General features: G+C 45.7%; 1 protein-coding gene across 2 annotated transcripts in view; it reads right to left on the bottom strand.

Moving 5' to 3' along the window:
- PRICKLE2 (prickle planar cell polarity protein 2) overlaps nucleotides 1-27,150 on the bottom strand; it is a 329,796-nt gene that overhangs the window by 83,111 nt on the left and 219,535 nt on the right. For both annotated transcript variants that reach the window (XM_043587864.1, XM_043587866.1), the window contains one exon: nucleotides 8,969-9,152. In XM_043587864.1, the coding sequence (XP_043443799.1) occupies nucleotides 8,969-9,152 (184 nt within the window). The remainder of the gene's footprint in view (nucleotides 1-8,968; nucleotides 9,153-27,150) is intronic.

The raw sequence follows: 27,150 nt of genomic DNA on the forward strand, positions 1-27,150 counted from the left end.
GTGAGTGGAGTTTCTGATCCTCTCTGAGTGGCGAGGTATTCCCTGGAGAAGGGAGGGGCTTTGTACAAGGATCGGTACAAGACCAATGTGATGGTCTATTCAGGTGACATCTGTTTCACAGAACGAGTAATCGGCATCAGGCATTATTTTAGGCACCGAGTACCTGGGGTGAAAGAGACAATGTATGATTTCCTCCAACAGGCTCACGTGTGAAAAGGGAGGGCACGTGATAAAAGGGGTAGACATCAACCTATTGAGAGTATCTGTACGGGGGCTCTCTGTTGCCTTACCCCCACTTGCAGGCAGGGACATCAAGGCGATGGGTGTGAGGGCTCCTTCGATGTCCCAGAGGCCACCAAGGCTGTGGGGTTTTCCAGGCTTCGCATCCCTGGATGCCTTGGCAAGAGCTGGACACTACATGGGCTCCATTCATTTCCCCCCAAACCATCCACGACACCCTGCCCAAAATTTTTTAAAGTTTCTTAAAAGTTTATTTATTTGAGAGAGAGAGCGTGCGCGCAAGAGAGCACAGGTGCATAAGAGCAGGAGGGGGGCAGAAAGAGAAGGAAAGAGAGAGAATCTCAAACAGGCTCCACACTGTCAGTGCAGAGCCAGACGTGGGGCTCAATCTCACCGTTGAGATCATGACTTGAGCTGAAATCAAGAGTCAGACGCCGAATCAGTCAACTGGGGCACCCAGGTGCTCCCCTTTTTAAAAAATGTATGTATTTTTCAGTTTATTTATTGAGAGAGAGAGAGAGAGAGAGCACGTGCATGTGTACACACACACAAGCACGGGGTGGGGGGCAGTGCGGCAGGGTGGGGAGAGGGAGAGAGGAAGAGAGAGAGAATCCCAAGCAGGTTCAGTGCTGTCAGCACTGAGCCTGACTCAGGGCTCGCTCTTAGGGACGGTGACCGTGACATCATGAGCCGAAATGAAGAGTCAGATCCTCAACCGACCGAGCCACCCAGGCGCCCCCCACCCCCCGCCCAATTCTTGATGCAAATACAAAGTTGGTACTGACTTCATTTCCCTTCTGAGCTTCACAAAATGGATACTTTAACATCAACAAGCCAGATCTTTGCATGGCTGGCTTCTTCAGGTCATTCCGCAGCAGTTCAAACACCGCCGGTCCGAGAGGCTGCCCCTGACCAATCAATCTAGATTAGCCGGTCCGCCCAACATGCCAGTCCACGTCCATTATCACAGAAGCTGCTGTATTGTCTTCATGGTATGGATTACATGAGACACAACGAGTAAAGCACCTAGCACAACAGCCGACACATGTAAACATGAGTCCACTAAACGCTTACAGCACTGTTATTAAAATGATTGTTCTTTTTGCACATATCTGGAACATCTATTTGCTTTCTAATTTAGGTCTCCAACACCCACCCCCTTACAACTACAATCTAGCAGAAACCTTAATTAGCGTGTTTATAGTTTTATCCTCAGTGCCTCAGACAGTGCCTGAAGCATAGTAGGTACACACGAGTATCTGCTGAATAAGTGAATGGATGCATGAAAAACTCTCCAGCATAGTCTCTGATTCTCTCCTCACCCCCTCAGGGAGAACACAGTCCAGGGGAGCACCGCCAAGAAGCCCACCCATCAGAGATGGGTGCGAAAGAAGCTCTAAGCGGCAAATAAAGAGAGGCCAGAGCCAGAAGTGATGCCTCTCGCTGACTTGCTGATCCCCTGAGGGGCAGCACAAAAGGCCTATGAGCGGCCTATGGACTCACTCCTCCTAGGCCTAGTGACGGTGATGTTGCAGATTTTAGGCACCAAGGAAGGTGGGTGGGGGAGCTCATCTCTTCAGCAGACAGCTCTGAAACCTGCTTGGGACACGGGAGAACTCAGTCAGGTGGCCCCATCTAAGCCCCTGTCCAAGTAGCTCTGACTCAGTGGAGCCAGAACTTCATTAGAAAGATGTTGCACCTTGGGGCGCCTGGGTGGCTCAGTCGGTTGAGCATCCGACTTCGGCTCAGGTCCTGGTCTCACAGGTTTGTGTGTTCGAGCCCCGCATCAGGCTCTGTGCTGACAGCTCGGAGCCTGGAGCCCGCTTCAGATTCTGTGTCTCCCTCTGTCTCTGCCCCTCCCCACCTCACGCTCTGCCTCAATGAAAAAATGTTGAAAGAAGGAAAGATGTTGCACCTTTACAACACTCACACAGCAGATGACGTTGGGAAAAGAAAGGCCTCTGTCTCGGCAGAATTCGAAATGATTTGACTGAAAGCTTTGGAGAAGGCTGAGGAGGAACATGGGACTCCTGTTAACCGTCCTCCATCCTCACCCAACCTTCCTCTGTCCCGGACAAGCAATTGTTCCTTTCCCCCTCTTGCTGCCTGCTCAGTTCGGGGCAACAGTTATCGGTGACACGATAGCTGCACAGGAAGGTCAGTAAGGTGACAACCATTTCAGCGAGCACCTTCTGTGTGCCCACCCTCCTTCATTTGGGGTCCTGGGGCCTATCCGTCTAGGAACACCAACTCCCAGGTGGGTTGGTGGAGACTGAATTGGTCTCAGCTGCTCGGTTGTGTGGCCGGGGGCACGTTGTTAAATCTGAGCCCTGCTTTGTTCACCTCTGACACAGAGACAGGAGCGACAAGGACCCGGTAAGGCTGATTCGAGAATTAAATAGGGTAACGCAAGCAAAGTTAAAAACGGTGGTGGGCACGTAACAAGCGCTGAGGATTTTCTCCACTGTCATCATCATCATCATGAGAAAACCAACACTCTTGGAAAGTGAGTACCTTTCTCGGTCAGAAAGGTACGGAGGAGGGGCCAGATGTGCCCGACTGCAGAGGTGAGGTTCTTCCCGCTGGACCATGCTGCTTCTTCCTCCTCGCCCTGTGGCTCCCAAAGGGCTCCCCACATTTGGACTGAGACGCAGATGATTCCCTGCCAGACCCTAGGCTCCTGCCACCATGCTCCAGGCCCGGGTCTTAGAGTCAGCAGCTTTCACGCACGTGTGGGCTAAAGCACCCCAGTCTCCCGTTCCCCGTAAGCTGAGAAAACCCTGAAGCCACTGAAATGGTTAGGGGAATCTGCTTAGAACACATACCTTTAAGAGAAACACAAGGAGCAGGAAAACCTGATACGGAATAATCCTTCATGTTAGAAAAAAAACAAAACATTTTGATGACTTCTGTCTTTTCCGTGTGATGCAATCCTGAACGTTTCTGCTTCTGCCGAGCATCTGGGTCATCTGCCTGTCTCTTAACAAGTATCTGCTGGCTGGCTGCTACGGGTCAGGCACTGTGCTAGGTGCTGGGGGATTCGTGAAGAACGAACCAGACAAGACCCCTGCCCTCTCGGGTCTTAGAGCAGAGTGAAGGAGGCCAACACCAAGCAGATAATCACACAGGTATTTAATTACATTTGAAAACGTGCTAATAAGGGAAGTTGCAGGGACAGCTACCCAGCATGTAACTGGGGACCCAATCTCACAGTGGGTGTAGGCGGTGGTCAGAGACGCGCCTTCAGGAAACGCATTTAATCTGATACCTGATGGATGAGCAACGGTCACTAAATGAAAAGCCAAACAAAGACTTTTATGTACCTCCAAGAGAGATACTCCACACTTTCACGGGGCTCGAAACCAACTAGTTCACCCCCTCCTGTAGGCAGCACTGGATGATCTGACTTGCCACATGGGGCAGAATTATGAAAGCCGAACGCTGGACGCTGACTCCTGGTATCTGCCGCCTTCCTGTGGTCATGTGATGCGCGAGTTGAGACTTCTGGACGAATGACCCAATCACTGCTCTTTAGGCACAAAGACACAGTTTAAGGCCAAGGGAATATTACTAACGTTTGGAAGCCAAGGATTGGGGACGTTCATATTTGAGAACTGTCTACCGTCTACAGATGCTGGAGTATCCAAAACATCGATAAAGAGGAATTCACTCAGGAGAAGCAACCTGAGGGCGTCTTCAGGCTTGCATGGAGCACTGAGCAGAACGAACAGAAAAAAACACATCCACACGTGCCCGGCGAAGACTGTGTACCCAGAGGACTTACCAGTTATAACCTTTCTGGAGGGCAGTTTCCCACAACAAGTCAAAAGCCTTAAAAAGGCTTACGTGTGACCACTCCACCTCTCAGAATTGTTCTTCAGGAGAGGAAAAGGCAAGTGCACAGGGTCGACGGCTGCCCCCACCTTATTTAATGAAGCGGAGAGCTGCCAACAAGGCACCCTTCAAAAAGAAACCGTCAGCTCAGGGTGCTCAACAGTGGCACTCTTGGCACTCCGACTTGCTTTGTCTTTGTAGAAACATCTGGCGATTTTCCGGACGCTCAAGCGTCCCAAGCTGCTACCCATTTTAACGCTAGTGGAATTATTTTGACCGTTAAGTACCCCCTTCTAAACATCCATTTCCAAATGCTCCCCCTAGTGGTGGGTGGTACCACTAGGTTTCCACGCTGGAAACTCCCAGGGAGGACCAAACAACTCTTCCAAAGGATAACCTGGATCTAAATGTACAGATCCCGAAAAATGTTCACAGGAGATGAAGTGAAACGAAAGCCAGGGTAAATGGACGGCATCATCACATTTTTTTTTTTGTCCGAAACAAAAGACAAAGTACTCCTTTTACAAAGATACTTGCTGCACGCCTATTATAAAGGTTGCAAAACAATACTCCTTACTGGTGGAATTACGGGTGATTTTGACCCACTTCCTTAGGTATCTCATATTTTCTTTTCTTTCTTTCTTTCTTTTTTTCAACGAGCCAGTTTTCCCTATATCAAAGGAGAACTCGATTTCTGTTTTGGAGAATAAAAGGTGGCCCATGTGCCGCTCCCTGGTCCTCACCCCACTCCAATCCTTGTTTTTTTTTTTTTTTTTTTAAATTTTTTTTTTCAACGTTTATTTATTTTTGGGACAGAGAGAGACAGAGCATGAACGGGGGAGGGGCAGAGAGAGAGGGAGACACAGAATCAGAAACAGGCTCCAGGCTCCGAGCCATCAGCCCAGAGCCTGACGCGGGGCTCGAACTCACGGACTGTGAAATCGTGACCTGGCTGAAGTCGGACGCTTAACCGACTGCGCCACCCAGGCGCCCCTCCAATCCTTGTTTTGACTCACTGAGGATAGCAGGGTCTGTTTGTTTGGAAAGCACGGCCTCTGCTCAAGCAGCAAGGGTTCCCCCCTTTTTCACTCTGCCAAATACCTGACCCTGTTGGGAGGGAGCAGCTATGCCACTAGAACATGGTAGGCACTCAAGGAACTGCTGATCTGGGGTCAGCCTTTTATGCCTCGACTGAGCCAAAATTTTGCCGACTGACCCTTTAGGTTTTAACGTCACTTTCATCCAGTGTCTCTCAACCCCACTTGAGTGAACCCCCAGGGTCACTGGGCACTGTCTGGAGGCAGCTTTGGTCATCCCAAGGTCTTGGGGAGTGGGTGGCTTATGCTACTGGGATCTAATGGGGAGAGGCCAAGGAAGCTGCGAGTAATCCTACACTGAAAGGGGCAGTCCCAACAGCAAAAAGTTACCCAGCCCCAAATTCCAATAGGGCTCCAGCAGAGAACCCCTGCTCACCTTCTACAGTTCTTACGGCGTCCTAAATATTTTTCCAAATTCTTCCTGAAGTATCACCCACTATAAATTTATCACCCCGACAGCTCTAGGAGACGGGGCACATGCTAGCGAGCGTGAAGACAAACTGGAAACGAGCACAGATGGTCAATCAGGGCAGGTTAGGTCGTGGAGGGCTCTCTGGATGACAGGACATACCTTGTTTGAAGCGAACGGCGGGAGAGGGGTGTGAGCGGCCCCAGTGACTAAAAATCCTTAAAAGTCACAACACGAACGCCCTTCCTTTCTGGCATCATCGGTCATATGTACCATTTCTCACACTACTTTAAGAAGGTTGGGTTTTGAAGCTAGGAGATTTTTTTTAAGATTTAAAAAAAATGTGTTATTTATTTTTGAGAGACAGAGTGAGAGAGCGGGCGGGGGGGGAGGGGTAGAGGGGGAGGGAGAGAGAGAATCTGAAGCAGGCTCCACACACGGCGCAGAGCCCGATGTGGGGCTTGACCCCACAATCCTGGGATCGCGACCTGAGCTGAAATCAAGAGTTATACACTCAAGCTGACTGAGCCACCCAGGCGCTCCTCAGCAAGGAGATTTTTATGAAATTAAATGCCCATATTCAAAAACACCTCTCTAAATGGGAGGAGACTTCCATGTGCATTATATATAATTGAAGGCATTTCTCAGAAGCAATAGAATAATAAAGAGTATCACCTGAAGGTATACTACCAACCCCGTGATCAGGGAGTAAAATGAAAGGTTCTCACAGAAATGAAAGCACATTACTCTTAACCCTAACTAGTCTTTAGTATTTTGCCTGCAGCACAGAGTATTTAATGTTCACTGTAATTTCTCTTGGTAAAAAAAAGGAGTTTTCTCAAATCAGAGATGACTAACATGATATTAAACATCAGCATTTTCAGTGAAAGGCATTCAGGGTCCCCAATTTTTTTAATCTTAGAACATTCTTAGAACATTAGAGCTTTTTAAAAAAAAAACCTTTAAATGTATAAAAAGTTCCATAATAGATATTAAAATATCTCATAATTTTATCTTCATTTTTATTTTTATTTTTTTTTGGGGGGGAGGGAGGCAGATGGAGAAGGAGAGAGAATCCCAAGTGGGCTCCATGCTGTCAGCATAGAGCCTGACATGGGGCTTGATCCTACAATCATGAGATCACGATGTGAGCCGAACTCAAGAGTCATGTGCTTAACCAACTGAGCCCCCACACGCCTGAACGATATCATAATTTTAAAATTTGATTCCATTTCTTTCGTCCAACATGATCCCTTCAAACACCTTTAAATATAGACTCGTATTTTATTAGGCAAATATACAGTCGATCAAAGAGTCTGAAGAGATAATCTCTCACTCTCTGGAGAACAAATGCCCTTTCTAACTCTCTGTGTCACATAGGTTTGACTAAGTTCAGGGAATAGAGGAGACCATCCAAGGAACAGGAGAGTTATATAAGAGATGGGAATATCCTGTCACTGGACATAATTCAACCCATTTGTTGAAGAGCATTAATTATTTTCTTGCAAAACAAATCAAAGAAAGTGGTTCTTTGTTTCCCTATAACGTTCCTTTTGGATGAGACAAGCGGCCTCCAAAAATACTGTAAGCGCTCACTTCAGAATTGGCGAATTGAACCAAGACTCCAGTTTCCACAACCGCCTGTTTTCTTGGTCCTACAGAAAATTTTCTCCACATCTGAAAATCATAGAATGATGTTTCACGGTCTTAGAGAAGAGTCTACCTAAGCAGGGAACCCAAAATAGCTTAACTTCAGAATTTCAGGGCCCAATGTCGCAGAAAGCAACGTGAACAAAAGAGAGATGGGTCTCTTAGAAGTTGCTGGAAATGAGGTTAGCAAGAAAATGAAACAAGCTCGCAGATGTATCTAGGTGTGAAAATTCACTGCTCAAACACTGGCAGCAGGGCGATGATGTCAAAGATTCTCAGTCACCCACCACCTCATTTGACTTTTTCAGACAAACTCAATCAAATACTCTCATTTTTCTGAAGCCTACTCTTTAATAACACAATCTTCACTGAAGCAGAAGAAAATAAAGATAGAACCTTAGCCTGTAAGCTGAGAGACAATGGTTTTATTTCTTCCTGCTAATATCTCAGCACAGAACTCCCTTAAATTCTCATGGAGATCATTTTCTGTGAATGTTGCTGTTCTAAAACATTTTCTTCCTAGTAAGAATTAGGACAGAGATCACAAAAACGAAGTGCCTGTAGGGCTTGGGAAGGTAACATCAAAGGCTGAAATGGACTGGGCGATCCGGAGAGATCCAACTGTCTAAAAAGAAGGGCCAGCATCCAGCTCAGTGGCCGGCACCCAATCCTTGCAGGGATGAGATGCCAGATCCTCAATTCTTTAAAATACAACTATGAACTTTTACATTAAAACTCCTCATTTTTAAGGATTAGTCACTAATGCAAAATTTTAAAGAAAACTTTGCTAGCTGAGCCAATCCTGCCAGTGTGCTTGACTTCGGGTGCCAATTTGTGACCTCATATATTAGAAGACAATGAGAAATGGCTCATCAAAGAGATGTTATCCGTGTCTAACTCGGGAGTCACTTGGGAATTCTTGGGTCTTTCTTAATCATAAAGAACTTTTTCCAGAAGCATTATCGCGCAGAGATTTCCTGACTTCACATTTTAGGGGTATTTTAAGCTTGAAAACATTCTGTCAGACATAGAGAAGATCACTAGAGGAAGAATTTTCTGTGTCAGAGGGAAAAAGAGGGGTGCACCGCTCAGAGCTCATCAAAGTATCCAGCTAAAAAGAGGGGACTTCTAAGCCAACATGAGTCTGTGGAAGAGAAAACGCCAACTATAGAAATACAAAGCAGAGGCTGTACATCCCTGAGAAAAACACAGTGAAACAGAGTTCATCTAATCAAGCCAATAATATTTACAGCCTGGAGGAAGTGCCAAATATTTCAGGAAATGCCAATGTCTTTCTTTGCAGAGCAAGGCCAAACTTAGTATTTAAACACAGCATATATCACTGGGAAGAATAAGGCAAATCCCTATTTCCTCCCTCTCCTTTAACAAAGAATCTTAGAGATTCATGGCCGATGTAGAAATCCCTTCCACCCTTCAAAAATCAAGTTTCCTTCTCTCATGTTTTAAAGCCACTGTTCCTGACAAGTTTCTAGTCAGTCTTCTGTTGACAGTTAATAATGGCAATCCAGAATGAATTAACAGTGGCCCACGCAGGACTCAGTTCCCACTGGGGCCCCCGAAGCCGTTCAACCCATGGAGCCCCAACCACTTCTCTGAATCAGCAAAGTTAACTCTTCCCTCTGAACTGGAACGAGGAAGGACGGGCGGCCCAAACCACAACTGCCCCCGCCCTACCCCCCCCACCCCTCCCCCCCCACCGCCCAATCAAGAATGGTACCTGTTCAGGCTTCAGCCCTGGTGGGATCCAGGCGTACTCCTCCAAGGCGCAGCCTGAGTCGTCGTCTGAGGTCGAGTTCCTCTGGAAGTCAAACATGAGTTTGCTGACAGTCTTCTCCATCTCTAGGGGCATCACTGTCACCATGTGCTCCTCCTGAGGGCACTTGCAGTGCAAGCAGATCTTCCTGTAAGCAGCAAAGGCGGTAGGTGAGAAGGAAGGCAAAAGAAACCATTTTCAACTGGCTGCTAGTCACCAGCCCTTGGATCCCAAACCATAAACACATTCCTTGGCAACTGGCTCTTGGCAAGAGCCTCTAAAGCAGCGATCCACAGCACGCCTGTCTTTGGAAAAGGTGTGGCGGTACACATGTGGAAACGTCATGGAAGGTCAGAGGCCGCCAGGTAAGCAGGATGACAATGTTCAAACTTGGACTTCAACCTTTCTTCTAAATCAATATCCCAAAAGCCATGCCAAAGTATCTTTTACTAGACAGAGCACTGGACATGGACGGCTGCAAATTTGCTTGCCTGTAGTAGTAATTAAGTAGACATAATACATATGCTGACCAGAAATATTACCTGTGGATGTAACAAATATTGACAACACACCATTTTTATAAAAGCTTCCTAGAAGCTTGGAAAATGGAAGTGGTTATAGAAAGAACTGCAGGTGAGATTTTTCTTGAAGAAAAAGAGCGAAAATACGTTTTTCCCACGAAATAAATCTGGCCCCAAGATCTCATGGGAAAGACATTGTCACTTGTACTAAATATCCCCATGGGTTTGAAATTCTCATCAGAAACCCAAATCTCTATGGTTTTTTTTAATATGCAGTATAAGAGGATCACGCATGTGCATTATGTGAAAAGGTAGCAGCCGAAGATAAAAATCTGGCCCCAAAGTTGAAGATTTCTCTTTTAAGGTTACCCCCTGTTCTTTTCCATGCTTACAAAAATGATGAAGCAGTAAAAAGGTTGATATCGGCAACACAAAAGCATTTCTAGCTTCCAATGATAAAAAAAGAGGGGAAAAAATGGGAGGAATAAAATTTTAAGAAAATAAGTCGTTCTATGTGGTACTCAGATCTTTATGATTAGTTTCGGTAACATCATATCCAGGCAATGAGAGAGCCCAGAATCCTAATCCCCACATGCGCCTAATTTTTTTGACAATAGCTTTCTTCAGATCTAATTCCCCTACCATGAAGTTCACCATTTTAAAGTGTACAAATCACTGGCTTTTAGTATATTCATAGCTTTGTGAAGCCATCACCACGATTTAATGTTAGATCATTTTCATTATCCCCAAAGAAACCCAGGGCACATGAGTAGTGACTTTCCACATTCCCTTCCCTCCTGTCCCTGACAACCACTAATCTATTTTCTATCTCCAGGGCTTTGCCTATCCTGGAGATCCCACACAAATGGAATCATGCAATACGTAGTCTTTTGAAACTGGCTTCTTTCACACAGCATGAGATGTTCAAGGTGAATCCACGTTGTAGCATGTACCAGTCTTTCCTTCCCTTTTATTGTATTATAATATTCCATAGTGTGGATATGTTACGCTCTGTTTATTCATTCATCAGTTGGACATTTTGGCTGTTTCCACTTTTTTTTTTAAAATTTTTTTTTCAACGTTTATTTATTTTTGGGACAGAGAGAGACAGAGCATGAACGGGGGAGGGGCAGAGAGAGAGGGAGACACAGAATCGGAAACAGGCTCCAGGCTCTGAGCCATCAGCCCAGAGCCTGATGCGGGGCTTGAACTCACGGACCGCGAGATCGTGACCTGGCTGAAGTCGGACGCTTAACCAACTGCGCCACCCAGGCGCCCCTGTTTCCACTTTTTTACTTTCGTGAATAACACTGCTCTAAATGTTTATACACAAGTATTTTTGGGTGAACATATGTTTTCAATTCTCTTGGGTATATATCCAGCAGAATTACTAGGTGATATGGTAACTTTACGTGTAACATTTTGAGGAACTGTCAAACTGTTCTTTAAAAATATCAGTGCCATCGTCCATTCCCACCAAGAACGAATGAGCGCTTTATTTTCTCCACATCCTTGCCACACACGCTATTATCTTTCTGTTGGTGCCATCCCAGTGGGTGTGGAGTGGCATCTTATTGTGGTTTTGGTTTGTATTTTCTTAATAGCTAATGATATTGAGCATCTTTTTACGCGCTTATTATAAATCTACTTTGGAGAACGTTCAAACTTTTAGCCCATTTTAAAAACTGTTATTTTCTGTTTATTGCTGAATTATAAGCATTCTTTAGATATGTTTCTGAATACAAGTCCTTTATCAGAAATAGGATTTGGAGAAATATTCTCGCACGCTGTGGGTGGCCCTCACTTTCGTGACGATGCCCACTGATGCACACATTTCTTATTACGAGGAACTCCCATTTATTTCTTTTTCTGCTGTTGCTTGTGCTTTTGGTATCATACCTAAGAAACCACTGAGTGACTCAAAGTTAAAAGGATTTACTCCTATATTTTCATAGAGGAGTTTTATGGCTTTGGCTCTTGTTTTGGGTCTATGAGCCATTATGAGTTAATTTTCATGCATGGCGTGAGGTAGGAGTCCAACTTCATAGTTGTGTGGCTATTCAACTGTCCCAGCACCATTTGTTAAAAAGTCCATTCTTTCTCCATTGGATTGTCTGGTCAAAAAGCAACTGATCATAAATATAAGGGTTTATTTCTGGACTTTCAATTCTATTCCACTGACCTATGTACTTTATGTCAGCATTGCTCTGCCTCGATTGCTGTAGTTCTGCAGTAGGTTTTGAAATTGTGAATATAATCTGCCAACTTTGTCCTTCTTTTAAAAAACTGTGTTGGCTCTCCTGGGTCCCTGACGTTTGCATCATGAAATATGAATTTTAGGATTATCCCGCCATTTTGTGCAAAAACAAATCCAGCTGGGATTTCAATAGAGATTGCAATGAGTCTAGAGATCAACTTGGAGAATACTGCTATCTTGACAATATGAGATCTAACCCATGAACAAAATATGTCTTTCTATTTATTCCAGCCTATTTTAATTTTTTTCAATGCTATTTTTTGCTTTTTAGTTACAAGTCCTGCACATTTTTTGTAAAGCTTATCCTTAAGTATTTTATTCTGTTTGGTGCTATTGTAAATGGAACGGTTTGCTTACTTTCATTTTCAGATTGTTAGTAGAGAGAAACACCAATGGTACTTGTCAATTCATCTTGCACCGTACAATCTTGTTGAACTCATTTTTTTTAACATTTTTTTTAACGTTTATTTACTTTTGAGACAGAGAGAGACAGAGCTTGAACGGGGGAGGGTCAGAGAGAGAGGGAGACACAGAATCGGAAACAGGCTCCGGGCTCTGAGCTGTCAGCACAGAGCCCGACGCGGGGCTCAAACTCACAGACCGCAAGATCACGACCTGAGCGGAAGTCGGACACTTGACCGACTGAGCCACCCAGGCACCCCTCATTTTTTGTAGTTTGAAGAGTATGGTGTGTGTGTACGTGTGTGTATTTTCTTAGGATTTCCTACATATGAGATCATGTCATCTGCAAAGAGAGATAGTTTCATTTTTTCTTTTCCAATCTGATACCTTTTACATCGTTGTCTTGCCTTACTGCTGTGGCTAGAACCTCCAGTACACTGGTCCACAGAAGTGGTAAGGGCGGACATCTTTGTCTTGATCTAAAGGAAAAGCATCCCATCTTTCACCATCAAGTAGTATTGAGCTGTGGGTTTTTTGCAGATGCTGCTTCTCAAGTTGAAGAAGACTCGTTCTACACCAGTTTTTTGGGTGCTTTTTTTTTTTTTAATCACAAAAGGGGGTTGGGTTTTGTCAACTGCTTTTTTCCATCTATTAAGATGATCGGTTGGTTTTTGTCCTTACTCTATTAACGTCTTTTGCCTGAATTTTGACACCAAAATGTACTCAAGAAACAAAATCAGTTTAGTTCAGCCAAGTCAGGCTTGTCAGATTCTCCCACCTCCTGCTCTTCATCCGACTGAAAATATACACAGACAGAATGTACACTTGGATCTGGTTTGCATCTCGAAACTCAAAGAGGTTCCTTCCAAACCCTGGCTGCTACTTTTAAAAATAGTCAGAGCCCATTTTAAGTAACTCTTTAATTAACCGGCTACTGTAAAGAAGTCAAGGGTGTCAGGAAGTGGTCAGGGATTTTTCCCTCCAAATATTTTTATGCCAGTTAATGACTTAAAGAAAAAAAAAATCAGTGGGCTTAAGCAAATTTAGGAAGCGCTTTGGTGACTAACAGTTTATACTAGAAGGCCATACTTTAAAAACAAGATGTAGAGGAATTTCTACCAAATTCAGTCTCCAGAATATTTATCAGAGCAAGTCATGTATCCAGCGGTGCAAGGAAGAGCACAATGTTTAATGTCTGATGGACATAACCCAGTGAACGCAAGCCCCAGGAAAAGAAAAAAGACAAGAAGGAAACAAAACACGGAATTACAGAACCAGATCCAGAATGAATCTCACGGAGTAGAACGATCGACAGAACAGAGTGAGGGCAGAGGGCAAAAGGTCTATTTAGTCAACAACTATCCGAGCCCCTATCATGTGCGATGCTAAGCGCTATGGGAATACAAGAAAGGTGAAGCAGCATGAAGGTGATCAGAATTAGGGAAGGTGCATACATGTGCAGAATGCACAGCATTTGCCTAACTTACACCTTACACCCAGAAATCCAGATTAACACGCCATTCCTCCAACAAAGAAATTATCATCCCCACTTTCTAGAGAAGAAAACAAAGGCCCAGAGAGATCAAGCAGTATGTTCAAAGTAAACTCTAAATGGTGAGCAGAACAGAGACTCAGAGTAGGATCTATGTGACCCTTGAACCCAAACAATTAACGATAGAAACCATGCCTGATCCCAACCACAAGTACCTTTGTGCCCTCGAATAACAAACACATTCAGAAAAATCAAAATCAAAGAGGAAGGAAAACAAAAATGGTAAACAGAAACCATGAGGATCTCATGTATTTTCCCTGCTAGCTGCCTCCCTTCTACTTCTCATTTATAATTAACAGGCACTCCTGTGGCAAGGCATTTTTATTTGCAAAGAATTTTCCGTCTTTGAGGGATGCCATGACAGCCTTTGGAAAGACTAATTGAATAACCCCTGTTTACAAATAGGGAATCCAAGGCTCAGATGCTCAGACAGGAGCGGAGGGTCAGAGATAGGCCACGAGGATTTCTCTTGATCCGCAGGTCTCTCTCCCCCTCTTGGCAAAATGTACACAGCAACACCCAACAGCTCTCTCTTTCGACACACTGATTAAAGCTTTTCAGGAGTGTGTGGGGGAAATAAATGATTTGGCTTAAAAAAAAAAAAGACATCTATGAAAATAGAACCTGCTAGTATAGCAGGATTTCATTAAAAAAAAAAAAATAAAAAAACCAACCATATAAAGCACACATTGGTTTCATTCTGTCAGAGCTGACACTCTACCTGCACATAATTGGGTTTGTGAATGACAGGTTTCCAAGGAAGAAGGCAGGATCCCGGGAGCAGTGATCCCGCATTCCCCTTCCTTCCCTCCCTCTGCCCAGCAAAATCCCCTGCAACCCCCTACCCAAAAGTTGCAGCTATTAATGCATTTGCCTCCACATTCAGGAGCCACGATCTGCTTTTGCACACAATACTGGTGGCCAGGTGGAGGCTCTCTTTTTAACTATCTCAAAGTATTCTTGTCGTCTGCGCCCATGACCACAGCATTTAAAGAGTAACTAATTTATGCTAATTAACTTACATACCATGCGGTGGTGCCGTGGAACGATTCATTATAAATGGCCTGGGTGTGTGTGCGTGTTGGGGGGGGGGGTGGATGTCTCATCTTGGAAATGTTGACAGGTTATTTACAACACTGAACCCTGGAACCACAATGTCTTGCTTTGTGTGAGAGGTGATAAGATGAAGGTAAAAAGGGATCCTCCTTTAGAATGTGATTCTGACAAGTTCACGTCCTAAACGGCAGGATTCTAGATTCCGATGTCACTGTAAACATCATTAAGACCTTTAAAAAAAAAAAAAAATCTTTCTCTCCTTGCCCCTCCCCCTCCCTTTTTTTTAATGAGAGGAAAATAATTTTCACGGAAGAACTCCTATGTGAAAACAGAGTTGCCCAAGGTGATGTGAGGGAAGGAGGCAGACCTCTCTCAAGCTCAACTTGCTTTCCACACTCCAGGCATTTTGGTCCTAAGGTCCCAAGGGTCCAAAGACACAAGTTTGGAAACCAGCATACATCCCTTGATGGCTCAAGGTCATTCCCAGCACTTAGCAAGACGTGAAGGAGCTGCTCAATATTTTAATAGATGATGGAAAGACAAAAAAACAAAAACAAAAACAAAAACAAAAAAAACAAGCTCCTCACGGCTTTCAAGACAAACAATTCCTAATTGTGAAACTCTGTCTATCAATAATTGTTCTACTCATGGGAAACTGTAAATCTGGCTGCCAAGACATGACAGGGAGATGCTTACAGAGGAGTGGGGTCACCCAGAGACCCAGATCTGAGAGATCTGAGACCAGAGCCCATGAGAGACCAGCGTCCCAGATGCACGCTTGGAGGACACTCTCTGTCACTGGCCTCCAGTTAGAAGGGAACACCAGGGTCAGGGTGTGTGTTTTACCAACATCCTGGTAAAACAGGTCTCAGGAGCCCTGGGCAACGTCCATTTTTAAAACTGCTCCAGGGAACCTATGCTGATCCCTCCCGACTGCCATGTCTTAGACTCTGACATCACTGAGCCCACCTGGCACTCGGCTGGGCACCCGGGGGGGGGGGGGCTTGCGTGTAAAAGGGTGCTGGACAGGCACCACCACATGAGCCACCAGAGGGGTGTCTCACTTCAGCCCCACCATCTGTCCCATATGGGTCCCAAGTTCGTGGCCAGATCAGGTCCAGGTCATTTTCATGCAAAGGATCCAAGGGCAGACTGCTTAAAGGGCAACAAAGCCCCAACACACGGTAAATGACTGATGAGGAACACGAACACTGGATATGTGGTAATGTGGCAATGCCTCAGGCAGCCGAGATCAGGTGTGGGAGAATACACTTTTGTTAAAGACAAAAGGGATAAAATAACCCAAAGTCTTCCATAGCTTTTTGCTACAGAACGAACGTGTCCTCGCTGTGTCTATTCTCCCATGACTCCAGCTCATCGTAGACAAAAAAAACAAAAACAAAACTCTTTTTATTCTTAATAAGAGGAAAAGGGGAACCCTTTTTCTCCTTATTATAAAGTCACTGCTTCCTTATCCTTAAAAAAAAAAAGTAACACACAGTTGATGTAGAAAAGAATCAGGAATTGCAGATAAGCAAGAAGAAAAATATTTCAAAACACTCACAATCCCAGGGATAATCACTGTTAAACAGAAACAGCTGTTGGTCGTCTTTTTCTTTCGTGTTAAGAAACTGGAGACCAGATTTTATTCTCTGTGTCCGCCATCAGCAAGTACCAAGAGACAAGACTGGCCTGGAATGACAAGGCATGAGCCAGAACACCCACACACGTACACACAATCCTCTCAGCAAACAGAAGAGCATTATTCAATCCAGATAAGTGGGTTTGTTCTGAGCGGTGCCCTGTAACAGGATTAGAGAACTTATTTACGTAGCATGGAAGATGCCAGCAACGTGGGAACTGCATATGTATTTATGGGCATCACAGAGTTAAGTTAGGTCCGTCAGATAAAAAACATCTGAAAACCAGATTTCAACAGCTATCGACTTTCAATTTTCTGTGCAAGTGGGGAGAGATGGGGCATGGGTAATTTAAAACCACTAAGCCTTGGCTCTGAATTGAGTCTTTGTACATCAGTCACATACTCTCAATGCTGCGGCAACTTCCATCGCTTCAAAACCACCTGGGGGACCCACCCTGGGCAGGACGGACTCAGGAGGAGCTGGGCAGGAGCTCGACTTTCTCAGTCTGCTCGGTTGCCCAATTTCTTCAAGTTTCCCATGACAGCATCAGCTTCTCACACGCATGCAAAGCACGAGCCTAAAATGAGGCGAACGTTGTTCTGAGCTCACTGTCCCGTGGGGACGCCTCTCTTGGGTGTTGCTGGGAGGTAAGTAAGCATGTTGGGAGAAGAGAGTTTTTACTCTCCCGAAGTCGACCAGTAAAGAGACAGTGGGTATCAGCAGAAAAGGCGCTGCCATGCTGTGCTTCAAGTAAGTCAGTAAGAACCGCAGGTGGGGTCTGCCTGCCCGAAGGTACGGTTGAGCTAATCGTGTTGCGAGTAAAGCAGACTGTCAAAGCTGAGCTGTGACACAGAACGCCAGCTATTGCCCCGCAGCGACCACACAATGATATAACCCGCACGTGGGGTTTCTGTTCCCACCTTCTCCATCCTTCAGGAAACACACGTGGAGGGTCAGAATGGCAGAAATGAAGGCAGGCAAGAGATCCATATGTAGTGGATGGCCTGATGAAGTGAGGATACTCCAGGAGGTAAACTACCCCCAAAGGAGAGTTCTGACCGCCAGGGGCTGGGCTCCTGCCTCTCCACTCTGACATGTGCTTTGCGACTGGAGGATGCCAGGAAAGGGTGAACACAGTGGCTGCACCACTAGCATCATTTCCACCACTAGCATCATTGCTCACATTTACAGAGGATGTAAAATGTTCATATTATTTAAAGAAAATTTTTTTTTTATTTAAAAAAAAATTTTTTTTTCAACGTTTATTTATTTTTGGGACAGAGAGAGACGGAGCATGAATGGGGGAGGGGCAGAGAGAGAGGGAGACACAGAATCGGAAACAGGGTCCAGGCTCTGAGCCATCAGCCCAGAGCCTGACGCGGGGCTCGAACTCACGGACCGCGAGATCGTGACCTGGCTGAAGTCGGACGCTTAACCGACTGCGCCACCCAGGCGCCCCTTTAAAGAAAATTTTTAATGTTTATTTATTTTTGAGAGGGACAAAGTGTACATGCGTGCATGAGGGCAGGGAGGGGCAGAGAGAGAGAGAGAGAGAGAGAGAATCCCAAGCAGGTCTGTGCTGTCAGCACAGAGCCTGACGTGGGGCTCAAACCCAGGAACCGTGAGATCACGATCGGAGCTGAAGTTGGTCACTCAACCGACAGAGCCACCGAGGCACGTCTCGTATCATTTTTGTATTGTTTATCTCATTTGCTCATTCTCAGCAGTCTTGTCGAGTTAGCCTTTTAATCCACTGACCAGAACCAAAAATCAAGGCTGTAAACTCACCCATGACTTCACTGAAGTTGGACAGATTAGAACCTAAGTCATCTGACTCCAAGAAGAGTGATCTTTCTAGCACCTCGTTGTAGGCAGCATGGCCAAATCTTCCTTCTTTTTTTCCCACACATCCTGCCCGCCATCTGTCCGTTCATACATCCGTATCAGTCCGTCCATCCAACCTTCCCACCAGGCAAGCAGACCACAGGGAATGAGGTCCGCAGTACGCAGGGCACAGTACGAAGATACTGGGCACAGAGCAGCTTTGAAGACATATAATAGCTTTAACCTCACGGAGCTTAGGGTCCAGGGAGGTAGACAGACAACAGGCAGGTGAACAAAGAGGTAAACCCGCCACATGTAGATTGCGGTTAAGTGTCATGATGGAAACAAACAGGGGCGTGAGGAAGAGAGGGGTTGAGGATGGGTCAGGATGGGCCTTCCCCACTCAAGTGACGTCTGAGCGGGGCTCAGAAGACAGAATGTGAGGCAACTCCGAGAGAACCCAGGGGGAGAGTTCTGCAGGCGGAGAAAAGCAAGCACGAAGGCCGTGATGAGGGTGAGGGTGCTCAAGAAGCCCTCCTTCCCCCATCGCTGTCTGCAGCCGTGACCGTGACCGAGACCGAACCGGATGAGCGGCTGCCGGTCCCAGAGCTGAGGCACAGATGTGAAATTCAGAGGATGGCACCACCTAAGTGGGTGCAGTCAAGTCCCTCCGTTCGCCCTCATTCCCTTCCCCTGGAAATTCCTGTGTCTTCCTGCCTCCAGAGCCAGACACCGGCGTGTCCTGACTGGCTCCTTAACTCTGTCCCCGGAGCCACGATGCTTTCCTTTCCCCCTGTTTTGGCGAACACTCAGGCTGAACGAAGGACCCAGGCACGAACCCTGACACTCGCCGTGCCTGGAAGCAAGATTTCTAGCTCTGTGAGAAAGGAAGAATGGTTTCCTAATAAACACGGAAGCTACAGGGCGAGACTGTGACAGGGCCAGCTGGGTACGAGGCTGGTATGTGCTCAGAGCCAAGGCCATGCTGCCTGGCTCCCTCCAACGCCCTGCCCTCCGCCCGGGCTCCAGCGGCTCTGGCCATCTGCACCAAGAGGAGCTGCTCTCTGCCAGGCACTGCCGGACTTGGTAGAGGGCAATTTTCAGCCGCAGCGACTTCCTCTTGTAATATGTCAATTCACATTTCCACGAGCAAATATACGGAGCACTCTCCTCTGAATTTATCTTGTAATTTCTGACACATTCCCTTTTATTTATTTATTTTTTAAATTTGTAATGTTTTATTTATTTTTTGAGAGTGCAAGACGGGATGGGGGGAGGGGCAGACAGCGAGGGAGACACAGAATCCGAGGCAGGTCCCAGGATCTGCGCTGTCACCACAGAGCCCGACGCGGGGCTTGAACCCACGAACTGTGACTTCATGACCTGAGCTGAAGTCAGATGCTTCACCGACTGAGCCACCTAGGTGCCCCTGAGCCATTCCCTTTTAAAAATAAGCCCTCTGGATGGCCGTAGAAAAACTTATTGTGAACATGTCTTACCATACTTTGGTTTAGGGGTATGATGTCTCAGTAACTGAGGGACAACGTCTGAGATCGGCTTTCCCCAGAATCAGATTCTCAGGAGGTATCTGAGCATAAACAATTATGGGGGGACGATCCCCAGGTAAGTCCTAACAGGAAAATGGGAAAGGGAATTGGCGAAGGGAAACATGCCAAAGTAAGGTGAGGTCACAAGCAGCTGCGGCTTTGGACAAGTGCGACTCGTTTCGGTCGAGGAGCGAGGGAAGATGGTTTAAAGCCTTCCTTGGAAATGTTCCACGGGAGAGTCCAAGAGGCAGAGGTGCTTATCCACCAATTACCAGCAGTCTTTGGGTAAGGACCCCTCCTGGGGGCCCTTTGGCTTACCCACAGGCCAGACAGGAAGGCTGCAGCTCTTGCTACAGCAGGAACCATGGGTCACAGTAAACTGGGCTGGTGAGTGCCAAGGGGGGACAAGGAGACACCAAAAGTGTCTGCTGCAGGCAGCTTCATTTATTAAACAATAATTCCCTGAACATCTGCATACTATACATCCCGATAGGTGTTGTGAGGGATTAAAGCAAGCCAACAAAGGAAAACAAAAAACACCCACAAGAGTCCCTTTGACTGGGACCCAAAGATATGCTCACAAAGAGCTGAACCGTATGCATCAAAGTGCAGAGTTCTTTGCGGGGATAGTGAGGAGAATGTCCTTGTTTCCAGGAGGTCCATGCTGAAATATGATGAGGTAAAGGATGACATTTGTAATTTATTTTCACATGGTTAAGCAAAAATATTCATACTATACATATGCACATGTTGGGGAAAGAGAGAAAAAGTAGCAAATGTGGCAAAACGTTAACAGAGACATCTAGAAGAATGTATGGAAGTTCACCGTACTATCTTTTAACAACTACACAACACGGCAGTTTTTCAAAATAGTAAGTTTCAAAACAAACCAGCTAGAAAGTCACTGTCTGTGACTTTGATGTAGGTCAGTTATTAACAGAAAACCTACCATGTGCCAGGCAGCGTGCGACAGAAAGCTCCTAGTTACCGAGAGGTCAGGGAGGGCTTCCTTGAAGAAGCTGGATTTAAAGGTTGCCGAGTAGGAGGTTGCTAAGCAAAGAGAGAAGGAAGGAATATTCCCGACAGGTGAATAAAAGGCATGGAGGTGGGAGAGAACAAGGTGTCATCGAGGTATGGAGAGGACTCAGAGGTGGCCGCAACAGGGCGGCTAGAGAATTAGGCACACAATCCTTGGGAAGGCGTTTTAACTTCATTGTAAAAATGTTCCCTGGCCAGTGAGGAATCTGCCCAGCAAACACACAGCTAGCTAATTCAACATCATAATGAGTACACACAGTGAGCCCTCAGAGGAGAAAGCTTGGCCATGGATGGTGTCTCCATGGCAACAGTGCTACCTGCACATCACTGCGTCCCCAGGAAAGGCTATGGGTATCTCGAGCAGCTCTGATTTCCTTATCTGCCTGTCAGACTCGCTACCCTGCAAAGAATAAACCAAGGTAGATGGAACAGTTACTCTTTCTGGAAAAAATTCTTCGGCTTCACTTTGTCCACATGCTAACTGTGGTTTTATGACACGTATGTTTTGCTTCACTGGTCATTTAGGATAGCAAGTTCCATGAGAATTTCCTTTCCCAGTGAGTCCTTCAGGAGAACAGTTTGTGATGAAATCACTGCAAATGAAGTCTCACACGCACCTTCAGACTTCATGGCAAGGACTGGAAGGCTCCAGAAAATATCTCTTTGTGTGTCTTCCCCTTCCATGCTGTCTGCTGAAGTACTTGTTTAGTTTCTACCTCCCCTGTAGAAGAAGTTGGCTGATCTCAGGAAGACAAGATCTGAGAATGAAATATTGCCGAAGTACTTAAAGTCCATGCATGGTGCAATGGCTTAAGATCTTAGAATCTGGAGGCACAATGACTTGGGTTCAAACTTGCCGGTGGGATTAAAAAATGAATACATACAGCACACTTTGTGTCGTGAAGCCTGACGATGTATGTGCCAGTATATCACACCCTATGCTATGCAGAGGGATTTAAAATAAAAGAAAGTAGTCATGGTCCCTGTTCCCTGGAAGTCGATCTAGACCCTACTCATGTATTCCAGTGAGGACAGAAGACAGATCAATGGAAACCAGACGGGGAGCAAACAAGTCAACTCTACAAGTCTTTATTAAACACCTACTATATACTTAAAGCTGTGCTGGACTGAGCAAGGTAACTTGATTACTGTCCTCACCAAAGGATTACTTATCTTTAGCATGCTTTTAATATTTCAAGGTCATGCAAGTGACTTTCTTTTCTTACCAGGATACATTGAGGTAGAACAGGTTATAGGTGAAATTACTGACCCCAGGGACTAATCAAGCACTTTAGAGCTTACCATGCATTTTCAATTTAGGTGACTCTTTAAATTACCTTTCTGAACCTCTACAACGTTAGCCAGAATAGCATGGGCTAGTATTGCCCTTTTATAAAAAAAGAGAAGCTCAGAGAAGCCATGTACTATGGGTGTTACTGCTCAGTGTTGGGGTGTCTAGAACCCCAAATCATTTTTTTCCTGAGCCAGGGGAACAAGAGTCCATTTGGTTCCATTTCTAGGGTATGATTTCCCCAACTTTTCTATTTAAGAAAGTACTTTCTGATTGTATGCTGGGCTCTATGCGAAGCACCTTCCATATATTCCTCATTCAATCCTCAAAGCACAGTATGAGATGGAAGTTATTATTATCCTCATTTTACAGATGGGAAAACCAAGGCTCAGAGAGTATCTGGAACTTACTCACGCTTCCACAGCCCGGAGATGATGAAAATGGAAATGCAAACGTAGATCCGTTGGACTCCAGAGCCCTTCACCAAACACCTGAATGCCTTTTTGATGCCCTTTCAGACTGACTGCACTGGTCCCCTAATCCATGTAAAACAAGTTGTGCTTTTCTCCCTGTTCACATAGAGGCCCCCAAATCACTGGCAAGTCATAGGAAATTCTTAAGTGGCTGCTTATTAATAACATTTTCAGTTTATATTAGGCTGCCTTTCATCCAGGGGAACTCAGCCAGCTGCATACACAGAGAACCACTGAAATCCAGCCATTTCTGGTATGGCTATGGGCCAGCTGGCAACAGCATCCCTCAGGGGCTTGGCTTGTGGGGATTCTGGCAATGGTCACACCCTTCAAAACTTGACAGGGGCCCTTTAATATCCGTGCTGAAGGGCTTGAGGCAGAAACTTCCCAGAAATCCATGTTCCTCAGTGAATGGGGCCAAAGGCTCAAGACAACCCCAGCAGATTTGGGAAACAAGAACATCAAGAAATTGGGTGTTTACCAAATACCGATGCTGGAAGTAAAGCCCCGCGATTCAGATTGAGTTAGACACAATAGGGAAAGACTTTATTTTCAGGAGAGACCTGGCTTCAGTCAAGTCCAGGGGAAAAAACAAAACAAAACTAATTTCTCAGGGTTTCCCACAGGGGGGCGAGGCAAAAATGGCAAGATGCTGACTTTCCTTCTATGGAAGCTGGATCTATGGAATGGTTTTTGTGGTTTTGTTCGGAGCCACAACTAGTTTCCTCATTCTGCAGCAGCAAGAGGACTGAGGGAAGTCCACAGAAAGAAAATAACATTTCCTAGTTTCATATTTTATTGGAAAGAAGCCCTTGATGAATTGAATTCACATGGTCTACAGGAGTAAGGGTTGGAAAATACTTAAGAATTGGTTGTATTCAGATTTTAACAAGGTGATGGGTGAAGGATGTATGCCCCCTCGACGTACCCCCAAGCCCCAAAGTCTACGGGAAATAGCCACGCCCACACACTTTTGGCCTAGCTGTTACCATGAACAACGGTCCAGACTGTGGACTTCCTTGGTGGATGGGATGAGTCTCAGTCATCTCTTCACTAGCTCTTCTCACTATTCTAGCCTTTACTCTCCTGCCAATTCACCAGGACCTCCTTCCTGGGCTATTGTAACAGCCTACTTCTAATTCCCTGCTTCCAGCCCTACCTTCTAGAATCTATTTTCTACCAGCTGTTTGTTTTTATTTTTTTATTTTTTTTTAATTATTTTTTTTTAACGTTTATTTATTTTTGAGACAGAGAGAGACAGAGCATGAAAGGGGGAGGGGCAGAGAGAGAGGGAGACACAGAATTGGAAGCAGGCTCCAGGCTCTGAGCCATCAGCCCAGAGCCCGACGCGGGGCTCGAACTCACGACCGTGAGATCGTGACCTGAGCTGAAGTCGGACGCTTAACCAACTGAGCCACCCAGGCGCCCCAAGCTGTTTGTTTTTAAAAGGAGGGAGATAACACTCAGCTCTCTTGCTTCAACTGCTGGCTTCCCAATGCAATGAGAATCCTGGCCCATAAGGTCCAGTATAATCTGCCCCCTTCCTCTCTCTCCAACTTCATTTTGTCCTACTCTCCATATTGTCTACTGTGTTTCAGCCACGCTGACCTTTTTTTTTTTTAATTTTTTTAACATTTATTTATTTTTGAGACAGAGAGAGACAGAGCATGAACGGGGGAGGGTCAGAGAGAGGGAGACACAGAATGCGGAACAGGCTCCAGGCTCCGAGCTGTCAGCACAGAGCCCGACGCAGGGCTCGAACTCACGGACCGTGAGATCATGACCTGAGCCGAAGTCGGCCGCTCAACTGACTGAGCCACCCAGGCGCCCCCACGCTGACCTTTAATGTGTCTTCTGAACTTGCCAAGACCATCCTCCTCTTAGGATCTTTGCGGTGGCCATTCCTCTGCCTGGAACATCGTTCCCTCAGCTCTTTATGAGCTGGCCTACTCTTTACCAGTCACGTCACTCAAAGTCACCTCTGACAAGGACCCTACAGAGAAAAGCCCTCTTCCCCTTCTCATTCACTGACTGTTCTATTATCCTTCAATTTTTTTTTTAACATTTGTCACTATCAGAAACTGTCTTACGTGTCCATGTGTTCATGATACTTTTCCTACTCTAATGTAACTTCCGCAAAGTCAAGGAGCTTATCCTGTGTCAAGAACAGTAAGCAGTCGATAGGTATAGTTCTTTAAAATTTTGAATCCCTAATGCCCAGCCCAGAATCTAGCTTGGCAGCTCTCAACCAGAAGGCTCTGAACCCTTCACGGGCATGCAAACCAGATGTGATCGCTGTGTAAAGTTTTCTTTTCTTTACACTTATTTTTCTGCAATAACTGAAAATGTATATTGTTACAAGGATGCCATAAATGTAGACTGTGAGTCTACTACACTCATGATCGGTAGGAGATCATCAAAACCATACCAAAGACAGACTGCCTTTTTCCTGGATTAAATGAAAGTATTCAAAGAGGAAGGCAAAGGTGGAGAAGAGTATATTTATTGTCAAGAATGAATGAGAACCGTACCATAGCTAGAGTGTAATGTAATTCTGTGAAGTGCATTGCAGAATGTCTAGTGTTTGGAAGGACACCTTGGATATACTGAAAGGCTGAAAACCTCTGACTGAACCCAAAGCAAATATTCAAAAAATTGTTCGACTGTCAAACGAACACAAAAAGGTCTCTGAGACACCTAAGAAACAAATACCGCCTTGGCCTTGGGACCTACGACAGCAGACCTCAATTCACCCATCTGCAGAAGGAAAGAGAACCAGGTAATTCTCCTGGCTGCACAGAGTTTAACATTAGCTCCTGGGCAGTCACGCAGAGAAGCGTTGTGCTTTCACACAGAGTGGGAGGATATAGTTTTTTTCAGTCCCATAGTAACCTTTAGAGATCTTCCTGGATGAGGTTACAACCATCTACCACCTACCATCCAGTTAATCTTTGGGGTTACTTTGTCATTAGGAATCTGATGAAAGTGGAGAGATCCTGTCCCTTAAAAAAAAAAACATAGACGTGTTCACAGAAATTTCTGCATTTAATTTCAAAAAGTTCATTAATCTTTGCTGGTCCTTTGGTGCTCATGGATTCCAAGTTAAAAACACCTGGTCAAGCGTAAAAGAACTTCTCTGGTATTCCCCATAGGGCCAGAGACAGTGCCTTGTATCTTGCAGATGTTCTACTTCTCACTCTCTTTAAAAAAAAAAAAAAAAAAAAAAGAGCAAATGATATCATAGTTACCACTCAGGAAGCTGAACCTTAGCAAGTCAATGGTGCAGAATTTAAAACAACGTTTAAGCCTGCCAAGGGCAGACTGTGGTGGTGTTTAGGCAGCAGGTCAGGCCCCTGAAATGAGACGACAAAGTGCAGGGAAGGCAGGTTGAAGCTAGTCTGATCAGTCAAGCCCAGCACGTAGGCTGCTTTCCACCTATTCTCCTTTCAGAAGCCATTCGAGCAGGAACCTGAGCTCCTTCACCAGGAGAGGAATATGTGAATGCTTTGCATTTTCACACCACTTCCTAATGAGGCAGGTGTTTCAGAGGGGCCCAAGCTCCACAGGAAGCATGAGGGGTGGGTGGGGGCTCACTGTTCCAGTTGGTGGCAAGCATCAAGGCCAGACAGGCTTTCCAGGCTACTTCTGAGACGATAAACTCAAATGCAAGTAGTAGACTTCAACCGTAATTGAACTCCTGAACCGTGACGGATAAGCTATCAGGGAAGAGCTGGAACGCAGGGCTGGGCAGTGGCTGAGCCAAAAGCAGCCATTCCAGATGCACTGACCACCTAACCAGTGGCTCAACTGTCCAGTGGACGTCTATGGAAAACAGTTCATTGTTAAGTGGGTCTTCCCCCGGGAGCATAAGAGCAGGAAAGCTGGATAAAGACCGCACACCACGGGCGATGGGAAGTGACAGGAACCTGAAGAAGCCTCACCAAATTAATCAGAACAACAGGATGCATGTATCCCAGGGAAACAAGAAAAAAGCCCTGTTAAAGCTTCAATTCATGGACAATTCAACTAATACAAACTTCCAATAGGGTAGACGTTGAGGGTAGGTTAAATCTCTTGGGCCAACTCCAAGGGATGGGCCCAGGCTGCCTGGTGAGCTGTGTTGAGAAAGACTCTGAGGTTTTGCTGGGGGGTGACAAGGAGAGCGTAGTATTTCATCAGTGGGGTCTGCAATGCACAGGGAGCCGGGCCTGGCGATACAGGTACCAGGGATTTGCCACACGAATTCTACGGTCGGGATGCTTCTGAGAATGGAGTTCAAACATGAAAACACATTCAAATAACTTTCCCCACTGAAGAAGATTTCCTCTATCCATCAAATAGAAGCTTCTGGGGGGAATAACAAGGAGGAGTGAGGGAAGAAAGCAGACGTCTGCTTATCCTGCCAGATCAAAGCCTGGTGTCCAGTGAGGTGACAGATATCATAGCCAGAGAAAGCTCACAATCAATCTCTTATGACTTCCACTGGAAGAACAAATTCCCTGGAATTCATGTTCAGGATCATAGTTTGCACGCCTGCCATGT

This window comes from Prionailurus bengalensis, chromosome A2, assembly GCF_016509475.1.
Source record: "Prionailurus bengalensis isolate Pbe53 chromosome A2, Fcat_Pben_1.1_paternal_pri, whole genome shotgun sequence".
NCBI lineage: Eukaryota > Metazoa > Chordata > Mammalia > Carnivora > Felidae > Prionailurus > Prionailurus bengalensis.